Source organism: Marmota marmota, unplaced genomic scaffold, assembly GCF_001458135.2.
Source record: "Marmota marmota marmota unplaced genomic scaffold, marMar, whole genome shotgun sequence".
Classification (NCBI taxonomy): domain Eukaryota; kingdom Metazoa; phylum Chordata; class Mammalia; order Rodentia; family Sciuridae; genus Marmota; species Marmota marmota.
This window is the reverse complement of record NW_026000174.1, coordinates 52,923,439-52,948,519: the sequence shown is the minus strand read 5'-3', so window position 1 is coordinate 52,948,519 and position 25,081 is coordinate 52,923,439. Positions and strand designations below refer to the sequence as shown.

At 36.3% G+C, this 25,081-nt stretch overlaps 1 protein-coding gene and 1 pseudogene across 1 annotated transcript in view; both read right to left on the bottom strand.

The window, feature by feature from the left end:
• Positions 1-1,227, bottom strand: part of LOC107156551 — an 11,489-nt pseudogene extending 10,262 nt beyond the window's left edge.
• Hsd17b12 (hydroxysteroid 17-beta dehydrogenase 12) overlaps positions 1-25,081 on the bottom strand; it is a 157,964-nt gene that overhangs the window by 76,043 nt on the left and 56,840 nt on the right. The window contains exons 2-3 of the mRNA XM_015477797.2: positions 19,959-20,005; positions 16,614-16,689 (exon numbers count right to left, since the gene is read on the bottom strand). Of these exons, the coding sequence (XP_015333283.1) occupies positions 16,614-16,689; positions 19,959-20,005 (123 nt within the window). The remainder of the gene's footprint in view (positions 1-16,613; positions 16,690-19,958; positions 20,006-25,081) is intronic.

Genomic DNA, 25,081 nt, shown 5'->3' with positions numbered 1-25,081 from the left:
ATATATATATATATATATATATATATATATATATTTTAAAAATATGATGCTAGTTACCTCTGGGGAGAACGAAGGAGTACAGTGTAATTTCTTCACCCTGATCACTCACTAAAACCTACACATATGTATTTCTGGTTATCCTATGTTTTAAATTTATATTGTTTTTAGTATTCACATTTATAAGTATGGTTCTATTATGAGACAAAAGTAAAATTAATGGAGAATATAAAGTACAAACATACCCTACTAGGAGAAATATATTTCACTGAAAATAAGCAAACCCACAAGATAAAATGGTCTACATGTCTTGCAAATAGTCTACAATGCTATTGCAAACAAAGTCCAACATCTCACTACATGTGCCGCAGCGCCAAGAGACCTCGAAGGGTAATAGAGGTTACAAATTCCAGTGTTCTCAGGGCCAAGTCCGTTAACTAAGTGAGGGATGCTAAAAGTGTGCAGGCCCATACTGTGCGAGAGGAGAGGAACTGTGGCAAACAGGACACACCACACCCCATCTAAAGGACAACTGGGTCATGCCTCCGGCTGACAGTTTTCTGGACAGGAATGCTGTGCCCAGGGTTAGCAGATCCTTTGAATTTTCAAAAGAAAATGTAAATTAAGGTTCTTGTGATAAAGGAAATGTTCTGGGCTGAATATTTTAGTGGGTTGAACAAAACTTGTTTTACATAGTGCCTGTTTGAGATGGTATCAGAAGACTGCTGTGGAAACAAGTCCCAAGGAACTAGGGAAGAGGAAGGGATAGAGAGACCAGCAGATGACTGGGTTTTAGAGAGCAGACGTGCCTTGCTCTGAGGAGGATGAAAAGCTACATATATAGAGATATTTGGATTAAATTAGAACCCTGTCGAAAGGAAGCAATACGGCCTGGCAGAAAAGATGTAGGTGGGGCTCTCTACGGCAATGGCGATGGTTTTCAAACTTCACTGCAACAGGCCCTTTTATCAAAAAGATATTAAATTCAATAGAGCAGTCCTCACTTATTCTCAGTTTCATTTTCTGAGTTTTCATTTATCCACTGTTAACTGTGGACTGAAAAAATTAAAGGAAAATTCCAGAAATAAGCCACTGGCAAGTTTAAATCGTACATTAAGTTCTGAGTACCATGATGAAACCTCATGCTGTCTGGTTCTATGCGGCCTGGGATATGATCTATCCCTTTGTCCAGAGTATCCACAATGTACGTCCTACCTGCCCGTTGGCCATTTAGTTTTTTTTTTTTTTTTTTAATTTTTATTGTTGGTTGTTCAAAACATTACATAGTTCTTGATATACCATATTTCACACTTTGATTCAAGTGGTTTATGAACTCCCATTTTTACCCCGTATACAGATTGCAGAATCACATCAGTTACACATCCATTGAGTTTTGTTTATCAGATCAACTGCTGTGGTCTTTTAGTACCTGTGTTTAAGTAACCTTTATTTTACTTAAAATGGCTTAGAAACCAAGAAGAGTGGTTCAAAGGAGGTACCAGGACACTAAGCACGGATGGACAGATTAACTGAGATACAATGTGGCAATGCTGCAGAACACACTCAAGGAGCCTTACACTTCTAGGTTAATACCATAAAGGATAAGTGGGTAGGCAGGGTCTACTTGGAAATATCACAAGAAACATCACCCAGGAGTGTAAAGAGAACTAGACCTGCAGTTGGATGGCCTGCAACTGAAGCTCTTCTTTACTGCCCACTGGGTGATCCTGAATAACCTTGCCAGGTCTCAGTGTCTTCATAATAGTTCTAAGGATCAAAAATGGATGCATTTCATTACTTATTCACAAAATGTGTCAAATATTATTGTAAAGTTCTCTTTACTCAAAGCTTATATAATAAATATAGATAGTTTTATTTAATTTAGTTTCATTTAGCTATTAGTTTACTAATTCAAAGTTGACCTGAAGTGTTTATACATATGGAAGTTGTATATTAAGTAATAAAAAGGAAGAAATAATCCATTTTAACCAAAATGCTCACATCCTCCAAATAATTCAATGATAATGACTGTAAAATAAGCAACTTCTTACAAACAGTCATACTGTAAATTTAGTTTTTTATTCTCTCAATATTATTCTGATAATGTTTGGGGGATAAAATTTCTAGAAGTACCATTCAGTTATCCAACCACAATATTTTAAGTATAATTAACAGCATGATGTAATGGGGAACATAATACAAGAAGCCAAAGATCCCAACTTGGTCTACCTCTTCCACTAAACGACATAACTTAGTCTCTCAAACTTAGTTTCCATATGTATAAAATAAGGGTTTTAAGCTAAACAGAGGTAACCTTTAAAATCACATGAGAAATATGTTTCCAAACTATATATGCCTAAATATTAAATGTTCCACAAAAAGAAACATATTTACACTTATGGCTTAATTCTTTCATCAGGCATTGCAGTGATTTCATCTTAGATTTTGTACATTTCTACAGCATTAACAGAATGAAAGAAAATTAAAACTAATTCATATCAATTTTTTTAATAGAGGCCTGGTATTATATTAATTCTATCCTTTTTATGAAAAAAAAAGGAATAAAATTAAAAATTTGTGAAAATTCCTTGTGGTTTTAATAGATTCATCAGCTCCTTGATGATACAGCACTAGATGATTTAAATTACCCAAATAGTTGATTTGTAGTTATTTTAAGACTAGTATGTAATCAAAAAAAACTGCCTTTGGTAAGTAATGGTAAAATAAGATTACCAAAATGAAAATTAACAAGAAAATATATAACTTTATTTGATGGAAAAATCAAGTTAAAATGATCCTTTTCATTAAGTTTCAGACTACTTACTCTTATGATGAAAAAGGAAGCAACCTCTACATAAAACTACAAAAATTAGAAATGTTTCAAAGAATATGCCTTTCTACAAATTCTTTAAAGGCTGACGGCTGTACCCCAAATTACAATTATCCACTTAGAATAATAATCAAGAATTTAAAAGTGGGAGGAGAAACACCAATCATCTACTTAAATAGTGCTCATTTATAACACTTTGGTCCCACATTTCCCAACCTAAAAAAGTTGTTGTCGTTGTTACTGTTGTTCTTAAGCACAAAAGTCACTGAACCATCAATAATCCAATTGGAAAGACCACTTACTGCTTTAAAGAAATCATACAAACTTAGGCAAATATTTTAATTAAGAGGCACGGCCAGAGTCTGGCTGGTGCGGTGCACTCCCACATGCCCCATGCCAGCTGTGGAATAGCATCTTTCCAGCAGCTGCCTTAATTGGAGATGCAGACCAACACATGCTAATTTGGCTGGGCCAACTAATTGGTAGGTACACACATTTCTAACAAAATATCCACCCATATTACAGATGTTGTTCTCCATCTGAGTAAACGACTGGTAACAAACAGTAATGAAGTTGAAATAAGCTACACTTGGTGAAATTGTTTAGTTGAACAGCTTTACAACAGGGTCCCATATTAGTTTAGAAAATAAGAACATGTGTGCTGAAATTAGAACATAAACTAAATATCAAAAAGCATCTTTCTGTGCAAAATTAAGAATACAGGGAAACCTTACAATAGCTCTGCAGTCACTAACAAAATACTTGCCAAGTGCCCACATCCCTCTACACATATCAGGCCTGGTGCAAACAAATGCAAAAGGATTGGGTCCTTTTCCCTTTCCTCTCTTTAGAATCAGACATGGGCCAAACACATAGTCATGTGCAAAGATTAAAACCAGGAAACCTGTGATGGGTAAAAAAGGGGACGAAGGGGAAGACGTCTGCTTCCCGCCAGGATGGTGTAACAGACTTCACGCTTACTCTTTTTCCTGAAACTAAAACAATCAGATAAAAAAAAAATAGTTTTCAGACACTGGACAACAGACAATGCAGGACAGTGATCCCTAACAAAAATGAAACAAATGACATGAGTCCTGTGATTGCCTTAGCTTACAGCTTAGAGAGATTTTCTATGCAATGAGGAGGAGATGAGGAACTCACAGAGCTAACAGTCCATACTGGGGTTGAAAGACTTAAAACACCAAAATGGTTAAGAAGAGATTCAGAAAATATAAAAATGACCTACATTTGGGGGGTGGGGCAGAATGCAATGTCTGGATAAAAAACTAACAGGATTAAAAGCAGATTAGATACTGCAGAAAAAAAGTTGAGTGAATGGCAGGCACTGAAACAGCACTACCCAAAAGTGAGTCATAGAGAAAAAGAGACCAGATTTAAAAATGAACTCACCATCAGTGAGTTGAGGGACAACTTCAATCAGCTTATATAACTGAAGTTCCAGGAAAAGGGTGTGAGAAAGAACTATGTGAAGAACTAGTAGCTGATAATTTTCCAAATATGATGAAAATTATAAACATTTGCTCAAGCTTAATAAACCCCAAGTGAGAAACAGGAAGAAAACTGTACCAAGAGGGTGGGAAAACAATCAAACAAAAAAGAAGACCATTGGGCTGGGGCTGGGGCTCAGCGGCAGAGCACTCGCCTAAACCCTAGACCCTGGGTTTGATCCTCAGCACCTCATAAAAATAAATAAAACAAAGGTATTGTGTCCAATTACAAAAACAAATAAATAAATAAGTATTTTTTAAAAAGAAAGAAAACCATTGATGAAGAGAAAAAAAATCTTGAGAGAAAGAAAGAAACAAAACAAAAACCTACATGATCCAAAGTGTTAAAAAAAGGTAAGAATGGCAGCATTTTTTTTTTAAGTAATAATACAAGCCAAAAGGCAATGCACTAAAAAAACAAAACAAATACCTATCGATCTGGAATGTTATACCCAAAGAAATTACCTTTTGCAATAAAGGCTGGTTTTCACAGACCAACCTACAAAATATATTAAAGGAGGTCCTTCAGGTAAAGCAGGGGAAAAAGGTTTCATACTAAATTCATCTACACAGAAGGAATGAAGAGCATTAGAAATGGTTATATGTGTATATATTTAGAACACTTCTTTATATTTTTTTAATTTTTTGGAGGTGGTGGGTACCAGGGGTACCTAAGCACTTAGCCACATCCCCTGCCCTTTTTATTTTGAGACAGTTGCTTAGAGCTTGGCTAAGTTGCTGAGGCTGGCTTTGAAAAATCCTCCTGCCTCATCCTCCTGAGCTGCTGGGATTACAGATGTGTACCATCACACCTGGCTTTTTAAAAGAAAGAAAAAATATGTATGACCAATAAACCAAGGGATTAAATAAAATGAAATTATTTTTTAAAAAAAGCCTACAATTAATACAAAAGCAGGTAAGATAAATTGAAAAAGGAAACAACAATTTAAAAAAAGAAAATTGGGGGGGGGAAGGGGGGCCGGGTGCAGTGGCACATGCCTATAATTTCAGCAGCTCAGGAGGCTGAGGCAGCTGAGGATCGCGAGTTCAAAGCCAGCCTCAGCAACAGCAAGGTGCTAAGCAACTCAATGAGACCCTGTCTCTAAATAAAACACAAAATAGGGCTGAGGATGTGGCTCAATGGTCAAGTGCCCTGAGTTCAATCCCCAGTATCAAAAGGGGGAGGGAGGGGTCCGGGTGGGGGATTAACAGAAAACAAAGTCAAATTGGTAGATTTTAACCCAATACTATAAATAATGGCATAGAATGTAAATTGTCTGAAGACCCTGATTAATGGGCAAAAATCATTCAATTGAATTAAATAAAAAAGACAAACCAATTATATGCTGCCTACAAGAAATCCAACTTTAATATAAAGCAATACAGTGAAAAGTAAAAAGATAGAAAAAAGATATACCATGCTAACAGTAATCAAAAGAGAGCTAGATAAGGTAAATTTTAGCCAAAGTAGACATCAGCACAAAGGATACTATAAAGACTAAAGAGAGGCCATTCCATAATGATAAATGAGTAGTTCATCAAGAGGCCATATCTACATGTTAATGCACTTCATAACAGAGAAACAGGCAGATGCACAAAACATTACAGATAAAAATTCCAACTCCATTTCACAATAATTCAAAGAAAAAGTAGACAGAGAACAAAGAAGGACAAGGACAAAGAAGATTTGAACAATACTATCATCAAACTCTTTCTTTTAAAATTAAAAAGGGTCACTACTCTGAATAGCCTACAGACTAATAGGTACTTAGTTAAATCTAAAAAGATAAAACTCAAAGAATTATAAATAAGGGCAAAAATTCTGATGCTTTTAAATATGCTGGCAATTTCAGAAAAATCATTCCTTACAGAAATGGCCAACCCAGATCAAGTAGTGACATTTTAAAATATTCAAACAGCCATTTGGCTAGAAACTATTATTTTTAATGTATTAATACAACTTTTTAAACATTTTAATAATTGATACATGCAGAATTACATAAAAATCCAAGTTTCACATAACTTTCCTAATTAAAGTGAATCCTTGGCCAAATTAGAACTGGTTTGACAATTTTAATTTTAAAAATAGCTCTATGCTTTTTTTCTGATCTTATCACAGTATGAAATACAATGCCAGTTTAACTCTTAAATTTTCTACACAGGCTTTATCAATTATAATATCATTGTTTATTTAAAGTTATGAGAACTGATGTCTTTATCAGAGGCTTGACTTTTCTGAAACCTGACGTTGCCACAAACCAGAACTTAACTCTCCCACCTTCTGTACAGAACTTCAAATGTCATCTCTGACAAACCTGGTACCAATAATGATTCTGTTGCCCTGCAATACCAACCTAAATATGATTTCTATGATTCTTCATTGACCTTGAGATCCTTTACAAGCATCACAGCAAGTTAAATAATGAGGAATCTTTGATTATCTGGACAATTTCTAAAGATTAAAACTCACAAAGTGCAATTAGGATGGCAAACTGTATGCAGTATGAGCATTATTTTATTAACACAGTAACAGAAATATTAATATATTTTAAGCTAACATAAAAGTGTTAACTTGCCATCTAAGTTTACATATCAGGGGATATATAAAATATATTGCAATCAACAAAAAAGACTTATAAATTAAGTAGTCTAGAACCAGTTAAGGAGAAAATTGATCTTTGAGAATATAAAAACTTATTCTGTCCCTTTAGTACCCAGTCTGACTAGTAAAGGTTCCTTATCTCCTAGAACTCTCCCCCTTCCTAAGAGCCTGTTAACTTTTTGAGCTTTTGTGTTGACGCTTGTCACACTGTGGAACTCTTTTTTACAAAAGTTTCTCATTTCTAAAGAAGACTCCCTAATTAGTATTGTTTCTTGCAGCTATCCTTTATTTTAATTACTGTCACTCTAAACCAAGACTGTAATCATTTGTTGTCTTGGGCGCCTATGACTTCTGCTTGTATTTTCGTATAACGACTAATGTCCTGGCAACATTTCATGTTACTGTCTTTACAAATTTGGGCCTCAAACTAAGGATAATACAATTGTCTGTTGAGATATATTTGTGGGCCACACAATCTTTGGTGCAGCACTGTTAAGCATGGAGAATAATTAGGAATAACTAGATAGTGTCTTCTCCATACCTTTAACTAGTTCTATTCTCTTATAAGCGTGGCCCTGTTTATCAAGCCCATAATATGTAACTTCAGTAAGAAGTTCAACACCCTGTTCAATTATGCACAGGCAAGGTGTAACTAATAATGAATATGACTTGACAATTGTAATACTTCTCAAGATGGATAGAAATACTTTCTCAAGAGGGGAGGAAGAGGAGGAGGAATAGGCCCAGGCAAGTCGCGCTTGCTGCCTTCTCTGAAGAGACGCGGGGGAGGGGGGTGCAGCAAGTGGCTCCTCTCTCTCCCTGTGCCCCAGTGTAATGAGGGTCACCCCCTCCCCCCAGCTGGCCTGGAGCGGGGCAAGGCAAGGTAACTAGTTGATGCTGGCCCAGGATGGATCAGACCTGTGAACTATCTAGAAGAAATTGTCTGCTGCCCTTTTCCAATCCAGTGAATTTACATGCCCCTGCAGACAAGGACAGCCCTTTCAGATGATCCACATTCCAGTACCAGTACATTAGGAAACATGCTAGAATTACCTGGAACTTCATCATCATCTACTTCACAGGAATTGCCATTTGTAAGCAGTTTTTGGTACAAATTAAATATATACATGAATGTATATACACAGGCCACTTAAAGGGAAGCTTAAAACTAATTTGTTTTTGGTAATCAGTTCACAGCTGAAAGCTAATGATAAGCTTTAATGGGGGAAATTTTACTTTGATTTTAAAATTTATGTCTTATGAGTGGTTCCTTTAGCTTTTCCCAATAAATCTCCATTGAGGATTGGCTAAATGTTAAATTTATAAGGACATTTGATTGAGTTCAAATTTAAGTTTTCAAGATATAGGTATGCATTTTATTATCTCTTAGAAAAAACAAAAACTTGGTACTGCTAGTATCATGAATATAGGTGAACCAGTTCGATACTACAGAGTCCTGTTTCCACATAAGGCATGGCTTGTTTTTTTTTTTTTTTTGGTTAGTGGGTGACTTGCTGCAGGCTGAAGTACATTTTGAGTACAGATTGAAAATGGCTAAGACAAAAAAGGTTTCCTGGATATCAGTCAATTTAAATGAGGTTAATTTTTCTGAACTAATTGTGAAGGTCTAGAACATCCTAGACTTTTGATGGTTGCCACCATCAGGGTAGGCTATTTAGTCTTTCCTAATTTTAAAATTTGAAGCATATTTGTATGTGTGTATGTGTATGGAAATGGAGAAGAACTCACTTGAGGTTTTTTTCAGTATTGTAATACTTTTAAAGGGTGGTAAATGATAAGGTTATTATTTATTAGAACTTAATGTAAAATTTCTTGACCTCTTTATTTAACTAAATGATCAGTTGACTTCTCTTAGCCTTGGTTTCATCACTTCTGAAATCCAAAAGTACTTTGATTTCTAAGATTCCTGCTCCTTTCAGCTTTAAATATGATTTTGTTTCTTTCTAAATATCACATTGTCGTGGTCAGAGGTAGTGTCACCAAGAAGATATTTTTTCTTACTTTTTTTTTTTTTTTTTTTGCCAACAAATCCCTCATACTATGAAGATTTTGTAAGAAGGATTTTGATAATATGTAATGATTGTTTTGAGTGCCTTAAACATTCACTGTAGCACACATCCCTGCTGTTCTTTATAGTTACAGAGGGAGAATGTGGGTATGTTGAGTTTGTTTCTGTTGAGTCATATCTTAAACTTAATTAAATATACTTTAATAATCTGTTTTTTTAGTTTGGCAGTTGCAGATTTAAAAAATATTGCTGTGGTGGTTATCATGAGTTTGTATTGTTCCAGACACATTGAGGTGGATAGGGTGTTTTGAAAACCTTCCAGTGGGAGTTGTCAGTGGCAGCACAGGCCTGTAATCCCAGCAGCTCAGGAGGCTGAGGCAGGAGGGTCTCAAGTTTAAGAACAGTCTCGGCAACTCAGCAAGGCCCTGTCTCAACTATAGGAAAAGTTGGGGAAAAAAGCTCAGTGGAAAAATAGCCCTGGGTTCAATACCCAGTACAAAACAAAACAAAACAAAACTCTGACAGCTGATGAGACTTTTTTTTCTTTTTTTTGGTACCAAGGATTGAACCCAGGGGTGCTTAACCACTGAGCCATATCCCCAGCTTGTTTTATTTTTTTATTTTGAGACAGAGTCTTGCTGAATTGCTAAGGCTTGTTTTGAACTTGTGATCCTCCTGCCTCAGCCTCTAGAGTGGCTGAGATTACAGGCCTGTGCCACCATTCCTGGAGAGACAAATCTTTTTCTCGGGTTCATGTTGAAATTTACTGTAGGCTGGGCACAGTGCCACATGCCTGTAATCCAAGTTATTTGGTAGGCTGAGGCAGGAGGATTGAAAGCTGAAGGTCAGCCTGGGCAATATAGTGAAACCTTCTCAGAATTTTAAAAAAAGGGCAAGGGCTAGGCTGGGCTCAATGTTCCTGTAACTGTAGCAGCCAGCTGGGAGGCTGAGACTGGAGGAATGGGAAAAAGCAACTCAATGAGACCCTGTTTCTAAATAAAATACAGAATAGGGCTGAAGATGCTACTCAGTGGGCAAGTGCCCCTCAATTGTTCAATCCCCATACCAAAAAAAAAAAAAGGGCTAGGAATGTAGCTGAACACCCCTGGGTTCAATCTGTACTGCCACAATGGAAAAAAAAAAAAAGAGAGAGAGAAAACTTTATTATACATTGCCGGAGTCCGGCTGGGCAAAATAACTGGGAGGTGACAAGCAACTTGAAGGTTGAAGAGGGAACTGCTTTATTGCGGGGGAACTCAGCGGGAACTCAAGGTATCGGGAACCCAAGGTAGCGGGAACCGTTTTATTGCGGAACAGCAGAGGTATATATACCTAACTGATTACACACAGCTTGACTCAATTAGCATCATCTAGATACAGCAATCAGCCAATAAGGAATCCCCACCATCTTAATGGCTCGGTGGCGTTGCCTCACAAACCACTCCTCCTGGCAAACTGCCAGGCGCCATCCTGACTTGATTTGCGGTCCCCAACAGTACATGTATGTAGTTTTGTCTTTGTTTTCACAATAATTTTAGATCTGAGGATGGAGATAAAGGTATTATTGAAAGCATACAAATATAAATGTAAACCTGTCTGATTCTCATTAAACAGAATTGGGAAAAAAAAAAAAAGAAAAAGACATAAGATTATGTCTCTAAGTATGAAACTGTTAAATGGTGGCAATTTTTTTTTTAAAAATCACACTTTATGGAAGTCCCTAGAGAGTTATCCATGCCTTTAGAGTCTACAGTAAGACTCGAAGTCTCAAGATTATCGTTGATTAGATCATATTAACTATTCTATAGTATTATCCCAAAAGGGATTCCACTGACACTGGTAATTACTCTAATAAATTAATCATTAGTCTTTTCCACAGGTGGTTCCTACTCTTCCTTCATGTTTAACTAAAAGCCCTGGCAATAAATTAGAGGGCAGAAACCCAAATCCTTAGAAGAAACATCAAAAGAATAATGGAACTCAGCAACGCCTGAATCAGTAGTCTTTTGACTATTATTGGTGCTGCAGAGAATCTACTCATGGGCCAGGTTTCCCTACGGTGCACCACAACACTGCCACCAAGAACAGACTGTCAGGCAGCACTAAGAAACTGAGTCAGTTTTTACAGGGCTTTGTATTCTAAAATCAGACACTTTCCATAAAAGCATGCTGTTGACCAATGGGACAAGAATTAATTTCACAACACTGAATCAAACCAATGAGGAAAAAAAAATAGTAATTTTGAGAAAACATTTTTTCTTTTTCAATTTTTACTAACCCTCATTATGGTTGGTTATACTTGGGCAAACTGAAATTAATACCTTTTTGAATGGTATGCTGTCCCTACTGAGCTCTCAAAATGTAGCAAAAACATTCTCTGGGAAACTTCAATATAGCTTATAAACTTGCAGGTTATATTTTCCAAATAAAGATCGTACTTTCCTATAATATCCCCATCATACATGTTTTTTTTTTTGTTTGTTTGTTTTTTACCAATTTTACCATGCCACTCTCTCATCAAGAGGTACAGCCTAATAGACAGGAGGTCACTCAGTGGTACAGTACTTCTTGCCTAGCATGCAGAGGCCCTGAGTTTGTTCTGCAACTCTGGGGTAAAAAACAAGAAGAGTTTATTCCCCTCTTAAATCCAGACAGATTCATGAGTATTTTACCATGTAGTGGCAATACTACACAATTCTGAGACTAGGTCATAAAAAGACACCAGTTTCTTCCTTGTTCTCCTGAAACGTTCACTCTGGGGAAAAGAGTTACCAGTTAAGAAGTTAATTTACGGGGCTGGGGATGTGGCTCAAGCGGTAGCGCGCTCGCCTGGCATGCGTGCGGCCTGGGTTCGATCCTCAGCACCACATACAAACAAAGATGTTGTGCCCGCCGATAACTAAAAAATAAATATTAAAAAATTTAAAAAAAAAAAGAAGTTAATTTACCCTGATGGCCATGCTAGAGACAAGTACTCGCTTCAGTAGTCCCAGCTGAGTCCAACCTTACAGCCATCCCTGGCCATAGCAACAACCTGTGAGAGAAGCCATCTTGGATCTTCCTTACCAGGACGTCTACCAGAGGAGTATCGCTGAGTGATCTCAGTAATGCCACGAGGAACAAAAGTCCTGGCAGAACTGGAGAGCATCTAAGATGGTTTTTGCTTTACCTCAATAAGTTTAGGGTAGATTGTTACATAGCAATACTAACTAGAACATAAACTAGTAATTCATTAGATAAATTCAAAGATGATAATTCTGTAGAAAATGTAACACATATTGATTGACTGTCTATAAAACTAATCATAATAACAGGAAATATTACATGTCATTATTGAATTCTTTTACTTAACATGGCAAAGTAATTATTTGCATTGACCTAATAACAATATATCTTTCTCCTTGCCAGGATATAATTAGACAAAACAAATTTGTAACCATGACCATGCCAGAGATGTTTCACTTAATGGTAAATCTCATTTAATTAGGCATGAAAATCCCATGGGTAAGAAAAAAGGATCACACTCCTGTATGTAGAAGTAATGCTTCAAAGACCTTCCAAGAACTAATCTGGGACCTTGTGAAGTCTCAGTTTTACACATAGTACAGGATATCACTTTCTGGAAGGCCAGGAACACTGTCAAATTTGGAGATCTTAGAACAAGAGAATACCTCCACAGTCTCAAGTACTATAGGCAAAATCAGTAGAGAAAAGTTAGATGGATTTGAGTTTCTGTCCTTCAAATACATGAACTCTAAGGACAATTAAGATATTTCTATAATTATCAAGTGATTTACTCTCTAATCCTGATATCACTGAACATAAAACAAAAAGGTCTTTATGTGTTAACTGTTGTTTTTTACATAAATGAAATACACTAAATATAACAGGGGGGTCACTAACCATAAAGTTCCAAGTTTTCAATCTTGAGAATATTAAAATGAAATTGACAGATACATTAAAATAGGTTAGAAATCACAATCTAGAGCTTATATATCCTTTATATATATTTTCACATACACGCATGGAAATACATATTTTCAAATGCTCTACTCATTCGCCCATTCTCTCCAAAGAACTCTAAAAATATAATATTTGTTTTGAAAAGATCGTAGGCAGTATATTTCTTGCTCAGTTTAAGTTTTTTATGTTTCCTACACATAGGATGAGAACACACAGTGGATTAATAGAACTGTTTCTGCATCACAAAATTATAAAACAAATCTATTTGGTCAATTCCACATCTTAACTACACAGATTTGAATCAGAAGTATGAACTGGAAAAAAGTGGAATGGATCTTTTCCACCTATCCTATACCTCTGTCAACTACAGACCAGTGAAATGGAATTATAGGGCAATTCTAAAGCTGTATAATAACCAGTGATAAACTACCAAAAAAAGACCACAAAACAAAAATACATCATGGTTTGTTTGCTTTCAATCAAATCTCATTAAAGTGTATCCAATTAGAATTATAGACTGCCACACAATAATGTGAATGGTAAATGTCACCATCTCCATATCCTGTGAGCCATAGGTTATTTGGTAATGAAGTCCTCTTTGTATTGTGCTTTACTGTAAATAAAAACCTAGTTCAGCATTCACAAATTAGCTAGGAGTTCTTTTCTTTGACAAATCTGTTAGAGTCTGTAAACAAGTCAAAATAACACCTGGCATTTAGCCAGGGGAATGTTAGAGTTCGTAAGCAAGTCTGGATGGTGCCTGGCAAAATGCCAGAGGGAGTGGTTTGAGAAGTAACAAAAGCGAGCCATTAAGTGTAGAGATTCCTTATTGGTTGACTGATGTATCTAGTTTATGCTAATTACATAAGCTCTGTGGAATGTATAAATACTGCTCCTGTCCTGCAATAAACGGCTCCTACTCCTGCTGTATCAATGTACACAAGTTATTCGTCACCCCCCGCTTATTTTGCTGCAGCCGGACTGTGGCACAAATCAAAACTGGCAAAAAATACTTAATATATAAATAATCCCAGTTGACAATGATAATAAAATAAGCTTATTATGTGTGTGATGACTTTCAGCTTATTTTAATTCAACAGGTGACAGGTATCCTTACATAGAGCTATAATTTCATCAAAGCAGTCAATTATGATGAGGTATTTATCCATAGTTGGCGAAACGTTTAGTTCCCTACCAAACTATATATAGTCCTTTTAAAATTTTTCTGAAGAACTTTGGCTTTGATGAGTAGGCTGCCCTTCACATTCCCAAGAGATTGCTTATGAAGGCATAAAATATCCAAGTTTGCATGATGACACGAGAGCTCTCTGAGCCTCCCTTGCCAGTGCAAACAGAAAGAGCCTGAAGATTGGTCTTCTCTGGTTTGAAGATCCTGGAACACAACAACATCACGACATCAAGGGCAGTTTTCTTTCAAGAGGATTACTCTTATCCTCAACACTCAACTCAGCCATCCCTTACTGTCACCACAAGAGGGTTAGGTTGCAGCATTCTCTGGGGAACAAGTACAAAGTATGATCCATACACTTATACATAACAATAACTACAAAACTTGCCTCTTTGTATTGGTAGAAAGCTGAGAAATACATATGAGAATTCACCCTTTGAGTGTTAGATGAAGAAAAACAATGTAACACCAGAATAGGCCATATATATATATATATATGATTCACTTACCAGAGAATTAGGAGGGGCTCAAACAGTTAGCTTGGTTGGCTGACTGACACTTGGGCTCTACGTCTACCAGGAGGTAGAGGCAGGGATCCAAAGGCTTCGGGAAATTGGAATGTTGGAGTAGATTTATCATGTGCCAACTTAAAAATACACAATCCCTCTGTCATTACACCCACAGAAGGGCCCACAGGATACAACCGTCACGCAGGCTCCACCTCCATTACTAGAATGTCATTACTGGTAACAGGTTATTATTCTGGCTCCTTTACAACCCTGACAGTCACAAAACTCAACACAATGTTACAAAATAAGAACCTCTCCAATGTTTCCTCTCTAGTCCTTTGTTCATTCTCTTTGTGGGGCCTGCTACAAAGTGCAGTTATTTAATTTGTCTGGGGTTTTTGTTTTGACTTAGTTTTGAGTTTTGGGTTTTTCTTCATTTGTTTTCACTGTCTCCTCCACTAGATTATAAGGTCCATAGAGCAAGGACTGCATCCAACTTATTCATCACTGTCCCAAAAACGTAGTATAGTGCCTGGTATAGAGGCATTCAATAAAAATGTGTAAAAGCCAAAACGAAAGGGATGTAGAGATAGTTTGCATTTGTTGACATTAAATTCTGTTCCCTCCCTTTTCCTGGAACAGGTATGTTCACAAAAACATTATCCTCTCAAAGACATGGTTAACATCTCAATTTAAAACATGTTGTAACTTATAAGTCTCTTGTATACTTTTTCAGATGATGATGTGGTCTGCTAATATCACATGTCTTAATAAATTTATATTATGCCCAGAAAAACATTTTTTCAGAATTTTCAACAGGAAAAAGAAATTCCTTTTAATCAACGTCAATTCAAGCTGGGTGAGGAGGCTCATGCCTGTATTACAGGGGCTTAGGTGGCTGAGACGGTAGGATGGAGTTCAAAGCCAGCCTCAGCCAAAAGCGAGGCACTAGTAACTCAGTGAGACCCTGTCTCTTAATAAAACACAAAATAGGGCTGAGGATGTAGCTTAGTGGCCAAGTGTCCCTCACCTGAGTTCAATCCCCAACAAAAAGGGGGAAAAAAGTCAATGAGAGAATAAATTTCTTATTTTTTATAAGCTTTTAAATATTTTACATTAATCTTGGTCACATCTAATTTCACAATAAATTTCTGAAAGAACTTATTTTACTTACTTTCTCAGAACATTCAATGTAGGTTTTGTAGAAATAACCCCTCCTTTTACACTAATGTTTCATCATTTTGCAGAATAGGTAAAACAAATGAACCTGGCATAATTCTGGAAACAAACACAATTACCTCTTAATAAGGAAACAATTTGACCTGGGCAAATACACGTGTACCAAGTATCATCCTGGCAATGTGCCAGCAACAGGTGGTCACACATCCGGTTCATCAGTTTGTTTTACGGAGGAAATATGCAGCACTGATTTATTCATCAGGTTGGTAAAGTAGAAGTCAGTTAAGAGAGTCTTTGCCAAGTTACAATTCAGGTCTCAGGTATAGCTGACTAGAAAGAAAGTTCAACGTAGCACCCCTGCCACAGGTGTACCTGCTACCTTTTATACTTGCTCTCAATCATATGTGTTATATATTTAGAGACGCTGAGATCAAAGGAGTGAAAAATACTCAATATTGAAGTGAAGCAACAGAAAAAGATTCAGATGTTTCACTGAGGACATGATAAAATAATCAGAAAATCTGACTTAGAACAACAAAAATAGGTGAGTCAGTAAAAGGCATTTCAAGCAAATTACAATAGGTCTAAAATAACTTAATGAAATTATTTTGAAAGATTAATAAAAACTTTTAAATAAAAAATTACTTAAAAGATGGTTCATCTTTAAAACATGCCATTAACAGAATAAAAAAGAAGTTTCCTGAACTCTAAATAAATATATCAGTGCTAGAAACCCACCTGAAAACATTAAACTTAGATTAGCTGTGTTCCATTTGCAATCATGGAGTGTTTAATGCAAGAACTTACTTATCTCACTGGAAACCTGGTTCAGTTTGTCTTGTGATCGGCTGATTAGGACAACCTTTATTCCACGATTTGCTAGCTGAAATAATAAAAAAGAATGTAAATTACATTTTTGCATTTCATTTTAAAACATAAATTAGATATATACCCATTTTAAGAAAACCTGACCAGATGATAATTCAAAATATAAATCCAAGTGTAAAGAACAGGCAATCCATAACGAAAACGTTACAGAATTTCTCAAAGGGCTGTCTTTCTAAATCAAGTATTCAGGGGTTGGGGTTGTGGCTCAGTGGTAGAGCACTCACCTAGCACGTGAGAGGCCCTGGGTTCGATCCTCAACACCACATAAAAATAAATAAATAAACCAAGTATTCAAATCTCAAGTGTTTTAGAAGGCAAGTGACTTTTTCCTTTTGAATCTGTATATTGTTTGAGTTTTTAAAATTGTTACATGTCCACTACTTCCATAATTTAAAACTTAGCTTTAAAAAGAAAGTTTTCACTGAAGAAGAGAGGGAAAGGGAAGTACTGGGTAATGAACTTGATCAAATTATGTTATGTGCATGTACAAATATGTCACAATGAATCCCAGTACTAGGTATAATCAGAATGCACCAATAAGACAAGTTTTTGTCATGGACTGGATATATAAAACAAAGATCAAAAGACTAGCAAAGAAAACTACAGTTAAAATGTTAGGAAATTGGGGCTGGGGATATAGCCCAGTTGGTAGAGTGATTGCCTTGCATGCACAAGGCCCTGGGTTCAATCCCCAGTACCAAAAAAATAAATAAAATAAAATAAATAAAATGTTAGGAAATCCTAAAAAATAGGATAAATACTTAAAATTTTTCTTAGGCATTATAGTTTATAGACAACCAAGGTAACAAACTAAGATTGTTAAATGAATAAATTAATAACAATTTTTCTGAAGAGCACCTTCTATATGTGTATACAATGCTGTGTAAGCGTCGCATAGAATGAAAAAGATTTACAAGAATATGGTTAGGGGCTGGGGTTGTGACTCCGTAATAGAGCGATTGCCTAGAATGCGTGAGGCACTGAGTTCGATTCTCAGTACTGCATACAAATAAGTAAAATAAACGTCCATCAACAACTAAAAAAAAATATTTTAAAAAAAAAAGAATATGGTTAATGTCCTAGGGACATATAAATACAGAGGGGTAAGGAAAAAAACTAATATTCACAAAACGTCTTAATGCACTACTCCAGTTTATAAATGAACAATAAGTTAGGTGCTATGAACTATAAGTGATTTAGTAAATTAATATTCTAGTCTTAAATCCTAAAGTCAGCTTTTATTAAGTAGTACTGTAAATGAAGTTATGGAAGAACATTTTTTATAATAACAAAGGCTGGTAATTTGCTAAATTAATCTGCTATAAACCCACTAAAGAATTCATTAGCCATACTGATATTAAAAAAAAAATTAACAGAGGAAGAGGGACAAGGAAAAGCTTTTATTTATACCAAAAAAAAATCGAATAAATGTAGGACAGAGACCATTAGAAAATCACCAATTCTTTAACCACTATGATAATAATAATTTAGGCAAAAATTGTCAGTGGATCTTAAAACCACTGGATGAAAGATTGCTGGCAAACAGGATATTTACAGTCTCAAAGCTTCATGCCACCTACTTCTTATTAATTATCTATATAATGGAGTCATGGTATTATGATGTAGTATGAGGTGTCCCCCAAAAGCTCCTAGTTAATGCAGGAATGTGTGGAGGATAAATTATTAAAATATGAAAATTCTAACCTCATCAGCCTAGTGTGGATGGCCTGGATGGTAACTGTAGGCAGGTGGGGTATGGCTGGAGGAGGTCGGTCTCTGGGAGTGAGCCATGGAAGAGTTCATCTTCCTTACAGCCCCTTTCAACCCCTGCTGCCTGGCCACCAAAAGGTGAGCAATGTTCCTCCACCATGCCCTTCTGCCATAATGTCCTGCCTTACCTTGGGCCCAGAGCAATGGAGTCCCCCGACCATGGACTAAATCTCTGAAACCTATGAGCCATAATGAACTTTTCCTCCTCCAAAAGTTGTTCTTGTCCAGTATACTGGCCACAGCAACAAAAAGCTGACTAACTTAGAAATGGGCTAACATATAAGGTAGACAGCATCTTAATAAACTGTTTACCTTAACATAATCAATAATGAAACAAATGGACTTCTTATGCTTCTTGGTAGAATGAACTCACAAGAATAAATATCATTTGCATAACATTCCTGTTAAAAATGTTTCTCCAGCCAACACACTGTAATCCCAGCTACATGGGAGGTAGAAACAGGAGAATCAATAACAAGTTAAACTGTGTCAAGTTAAACTCTGTGTGAGCATTGTATTGGAGTTATAAGGGTGTTTTAGTTCTTATAAGACTGATCCCCAAATATTTTGGGGTGAACTGTTATGATATCTAAAGGTAATTTACAAATGGTCCTGCCAAATAACAATAATAATGAAAACAGTAACAATAAAGTAACTTAACAGTGACAAAATGTTAGCTGGAGAATCCAGGTGAAGGTATATGGGTGTTCATTGTATTCTTCTTCAAACAATTCTACAATTTTAAAATTCTTCAATATAAAAAGGTGGGGGAAAAAAGATGATTTTTTAAAAAGCTGGGAATGATGTGAGGGATTCAGTGCCTCTAACAGGATCTTCACCAGAACTGAGTACCTTTGCAGGGCCTGGAGGGCAAGGAAACTTGCCTCAAGCACTGCCCCAGTTCCCGCTCTGTACCTCAGTCTTCAGATGACTGCTTTCTTAGCCATTCCGTGCAGTACACAGGGCGTCAACGCTTTGCCTGAGCCTGTCAATATTTTTCTGTTAACCACAGACCTTCTTATAAAAATGTGACCGCCTAAAACATTTCTATCTTTTGGAAAATAGTTAAAAACAACTGACTTTAAAAACTGAGGACTGGGGGGCGGGATTGTGGCTCAGTGGTAGAGCTTGCGTAAGGCACTGGGTTTGATCTTCAGCACCTTATAAAAAATAAAATACAGGTATTATGTCCATCTACACTAAAAAATATTTTTTTTAAAAAAAAAGTACTGCATACACTTAAATGATATAAAATTAAAGCTACACTCATTTTCTTAGAATTAAACATCATGGAAAGTTTTATTCTTATTTTTCCCAGATATCTGCTTTAAAAAAATTTTTTATGTACACAAACATGGTATTTCAGACAAGATAAAAACAAACAAAACCATTGTACTATGTATCTGTTAATTTCAAAAATCAAAATTATTATGAAAGTATTCTATATTTGTTCATTTTTTAATGATAAAGAGAAAAGTTTTGAAAATCACCTACCTCTTCTGCATATGCTTTTCCAATTCCATCAGTACTACCTGTGACAACTGAGAAAGGAAAAAATAATACTTTAGTTTAAGAACAACAATGAGGAACTGGTCAAATTTAGAACCCAACAATTATACACAAAGAAATCTGTAGAATATTCTGGTGTGAAAAAGCAACAGCTGGGCTGGAGGTACTCCGTGGTAGAGTGCGTGCTGAGCTCGCACGAGGCCCTGGGTTCAATTCCCAGCTCCAATAAAATAAAACAGCAATACCAATGGTTCAAATTTAAGGTTGAATACCCATCACAACCTCTGAAATTAAATACACTGCAACATTAACTAGAGTATCAGGTGTTGACAAAGAAATAGAGTAATTGGAATTCTCATATATTACTCTATCACTGAGCTACATCCCAACCCTTTTTATTTTTATTTTGAAACAGGATTTCCCTAATTTGCCAACGCTGTTGAACCTGCTATTCTCCTGATTCTACTTCCCATATAGTTGGGATTACAAGTGTGTTGGCAGGAGAAACTTTTTTTTTATATATTTTTGAGAATATATTGCTATATAAATCAATACAATTATTTTAGAAAAACTATTTGGCAATATGTCTAGAACTAAAGCTATGCCTACCCTATGACAACAATTTCAAAAGATACAGATACATTATGTCTACCAAAAGAATGGCCATGGTAGCTCACTTATGCAGAGCAGGTACACATGCCTAAGTATTAATCTATAGGAAAGTAAATAAACTGAGGAATAATTATACAATGAATACTAAACAGTAATATAAAAGAACAAACTACTGATATATGGAAAACATGGACAAATCTGAGACATTGTGTGGAATGAACAAAGTATAACACAAGAGTATGTAATATTTCCAGTTATTAAGTTCAAGAAAAGGCAAAACTAATTTTTGGTGACAGGAGTCAGAATATAGCTTATCTCTGGGTTGTGGGGTAGATGACAGGGAAAGGGTATAATGGAAAGTCCTGGGTACAGGAAATACTCTACATCTTGATTAAGACAGCATTACTCCTGTGTGTATGCATTCATTGAGCTTATATGTACCCTGACGTACACAATTATTTGTATATATTGTATCTTAATGAACTAATTTTTAAATTAAGGGTAGTACCAAGAAATTGAATGAGATTTAGTACTTCTATGGGAAAGTACATTTCTCTTATAATCTTAAAAACTTTATGTAGTAGAAACATTTGAAAATTATAATGTGGGGGCTGGGGATTTGGGTCAATGGTAGAACATTTGCCTGGCATGTATGAGGCCTTGGGTGCCATTCCCAGCACCCCACACCTGTGCCCCGACACATTCACACAATGGGTCAGGCTACACCATGGTATCTTAACTCTGGAATACTGGAATTGTGTTTGTCTCAAGTTCAGAGCATGGGCCGGAAGTGATGGCAGGTGCCTATGATACTAGAGATTCAGGAGGCTAAGGCAGGAAGATGGCAAGTTCAAGGCCAGCCTCAGCAACTTAGCAAGACTCTCCCCGTCTCAAAATTGAAAAAAATAAAAGACCTGGAGATTAGACATAAGCTCAGTGGGAAAGTGCTCTGTGTTCAATTCCCAGTATAACCTCCCTACAAAAGAATTTAAAGGATGGATATCTGCTTCAAAAGATTAAGGATGCCCCAGAACTTCTCTAAATAAACTTTTCTAAATCAATTAGATTATGGAAAACAAATTATGGCGCAACTTGTAGAATTTTCTTGTACTTGTCTTAAAGGCACTTCTTTCAAATTATACAAGGAAGCTCCCAATTTTACTATACAGAAATATGGGAAACACATTCATATTCTTCCTGGCTATATCTTTCAAAATCAGCTATCATATTTCTAGCATTTAAAAAAAAAGACTTTTTGGAATAAAAAAGCAAAAAAGAAAATCCAGAGAGCAGTAAAAACCTCCACATACCCATGGTCCAGCTTTACCCATGATCAACTTGAGGTAAATCTTGTTTTACCTATACTCCACATTTTCCCCACCTTGGATTATTCTGAAATGAATCTCAAACATCATATCACTTCATCCCTTGATTTTAGTATGTATCTGCTATTAAAAACAACAAAATTGGGGCTGGGGTTGTGGCTCAGTGGCTCAGCGGTACAGCGCTCGCCTAGCACATGCAAAACACTGGGTTCAATCCTCAACACCACATAAAAATAAAATAAAGGTATTGTGTCCAGCTACAACTAAAAAAAAATTTTTTTAATCATTCTCATACTACTAAAACTATAATAATTGCTTGAATCAAGTATCTAATCAATGTAAATTTTCCCAAAATTAAAACTTTAATAATTTGTTTTAATCAGGATTCAATAATTTTCATATTCCATATTGTTTAACATGTCCATTAATAATAATCTATAGGCTCTATCTACCCACCGACACTCCCCACCCCCTCTCTCTCTCACACACACACACATACACACTCGTTATTTGTTGAATATACAGACCCAGATTTATGCTTTCTCAGCCTGGCATTTGCTGACTGCATTTCCCTGATATGATTTAACATGTTCCTCTGTCCTTTAGTAGTTTGATATAGACACATGATCAAGTTCAGGTTTGAATTTTATTCCTAAGAATACTTCATAAGCAATACTACATATTTGCATCAGAAGGCACAGGTCTGGTTATCTTTCCTTTTGCTCTGTGAGTGGTCATGGATGATTTCCGTTGAGATCCATTATTTTATTAGGGGTTGCAAAATGGTAGCATTTGCATTCACTCATTCATCTCCATCTATTAGGTAAAAATATTTCCACAGAGAACTTAATCCTCATTAAATGATCACCATGATGGATGGTTTTTATAGGAACACAAGTAAGTGTTTGAATATTTTCACCTTTTTTTTTTTAAATACACACACACGTATATATTTTGGTTGCTGATGGATCTTTTTTCCTTTATTTATTTGTGGTGCTAAGAATAGAACCTAATGCCTCATACATGCTAGGCAAGTGCTCTACCAGAGCTACAACACAGCACCACCTCTGTCAATTTTTAAAATAAATTATTTCCTTGGCATTTTCCACAGGTAACTTATGTTTTTACCATTAAGAAACATTATTAAATCACAGATTTAAACATTTGTTGTAGAATCTAGCTAAATAAAATTAAGCATCATATGAAAGTCCCTCCAACCCCATTATCAATGCAATTGTTCTTTCCTTTAACATTTTATCTCCTGAATATTTCTGGATGTGTGAAGATACAAATTTTATACTGTATTCCTGATACTGACTCAATAATGTTTCACATGTGAAGGACAAACACATACTAAAACGTTCCAGTCTCTCCTTTTCCTTCTTGATAAACCTCCCTTCTGCCTTCTTCCTTCAAAGCCCAATCCAAGCTCCACCAATTCTACTGTTCCAGATCACTCCAAATAAAAGTAATTGCTTCCTTTTCTAAATTCCCACAAGCACTTTACCCAACCATGACACTTCACCACTCCTTATTTTGAATTGTAATTCCTTGCATCTACATGTCTTTATTCTTTGATCTGATTCTAGCCTCCTTTCTACACGCCATGCTCAACATAGGTGCTCAGACATTTGCTGAATGCATGAATGATGCTCACCAGTTTTAATCTTTTAAAACTGTATAAGACTGCTTGCCTGAGAACCTGATTTCTCAAAGGTCTTCACTTTTCAAATTCAGTAGCTTACACTCTTCAAAGCCGCCTATCAGTCACTGACCTATCTTACTTACAAAGCCTTTTGTATGTAGATTATTCTGCTGAAGCCTACAACTGTGAAGCAAGCAAGCCACAAATGCAGTTATAGCAACTGGTGGCAGCATCAGATTTCTTAGGTTAGAGGTTTAAAATCTGTTAACAACTTCAGCACCACCATAAAATAAAATCTCTCAACAAGAATATGACCAAGAATTAAACAACGATAAAGTCATTCAACATTCTCCATCTAAAATTATTGGCTGGAATACATTTCAAAAGAACATCAACAACTCTGTTGTGTGCGTCTGTTTTAGAAGTTGCCAACCCCACCTGAACTCAGCATAGCACAGTGTCATTATAACCAATGACAGTCGTAGACAGCTAGAATCTGCCAGGTCTGGAGATTCCAAACTTTGCTTAATGGATATCGAGTCTTCCTTTTCCAAATTCTCCAGGTTTGGGGATTTATAGTGGCACTCAATTCATGAGTTACTTATTAAGTTGATATGAATGTGGAGATATTTTATTTTTTTCTTCCTTCTTTGTACCACAGATTGAACCCAGGGAACTTAACCACTGAGCCACATTCCCAGCCCTTTTTATTTTGAGATGGGGTTTTGCTTAGTTGCTTAGGGCCTCCCTATTGGCTTATTATAGTTGACAAAAACTTCTACTTCTCTTTTGTTTTCCCCATCCTTCTGATTCTGTCAATAGTGTTTATATTACTGGAATATTGCAAAGTAATTCTGACATTCACCATCAAGATTTAGCACAGATCCCTTACATTAAGGGCATGGTCCCCAACCAGACTGCTCTTCTGATGCCAGACACAAAGTTCAGAGGCCCCAGGCTACCCACACTTCTGAGTACAAACTGGCTACAAATTTGGGGGTTCCCACAATCCCCCGGACTTGATAATCTACTGGAATAATTTAGAGAACTTGAAATAACTTCCAGTTATAGAGGGTACAAACCAAGATCAACCAAATGAAGAGAACACATAGGGTAAGGTCTGAGAAGCTCTATGTCCTCTCCCCAGGGCACAGAATCAGGGGAGGCACATTGCCTTCCCAGCACAACAATCTCTCTACCAACCAAGAAGCTCCATCCAGCTTCAGTGTCCAGATTTTTATCAGGTTCCGTGATTGTGTGCCCAGCCAGACTGCGGCATTTGGTGGCCCGTACGGGGAACTTCTGAAGCTTAAAGGTAAGTGAAATTTCTCACCCCTGAGGAAGAGCGAAAGAATGGGTGACCAATTCAAAAAACAATGTGTTATTGTTTTGATTTATTTTGTTTTTATTTCAAGTTGCCTGTTCCTAGAACTTTCTCAGGCAAACTGGGGAAAATGGTTGACTCAAGGTTTGAAGTTGTTCGCCTCCGAGCAAGAGAAATTGTTAGAGGAAGGAGGCACCCCAGT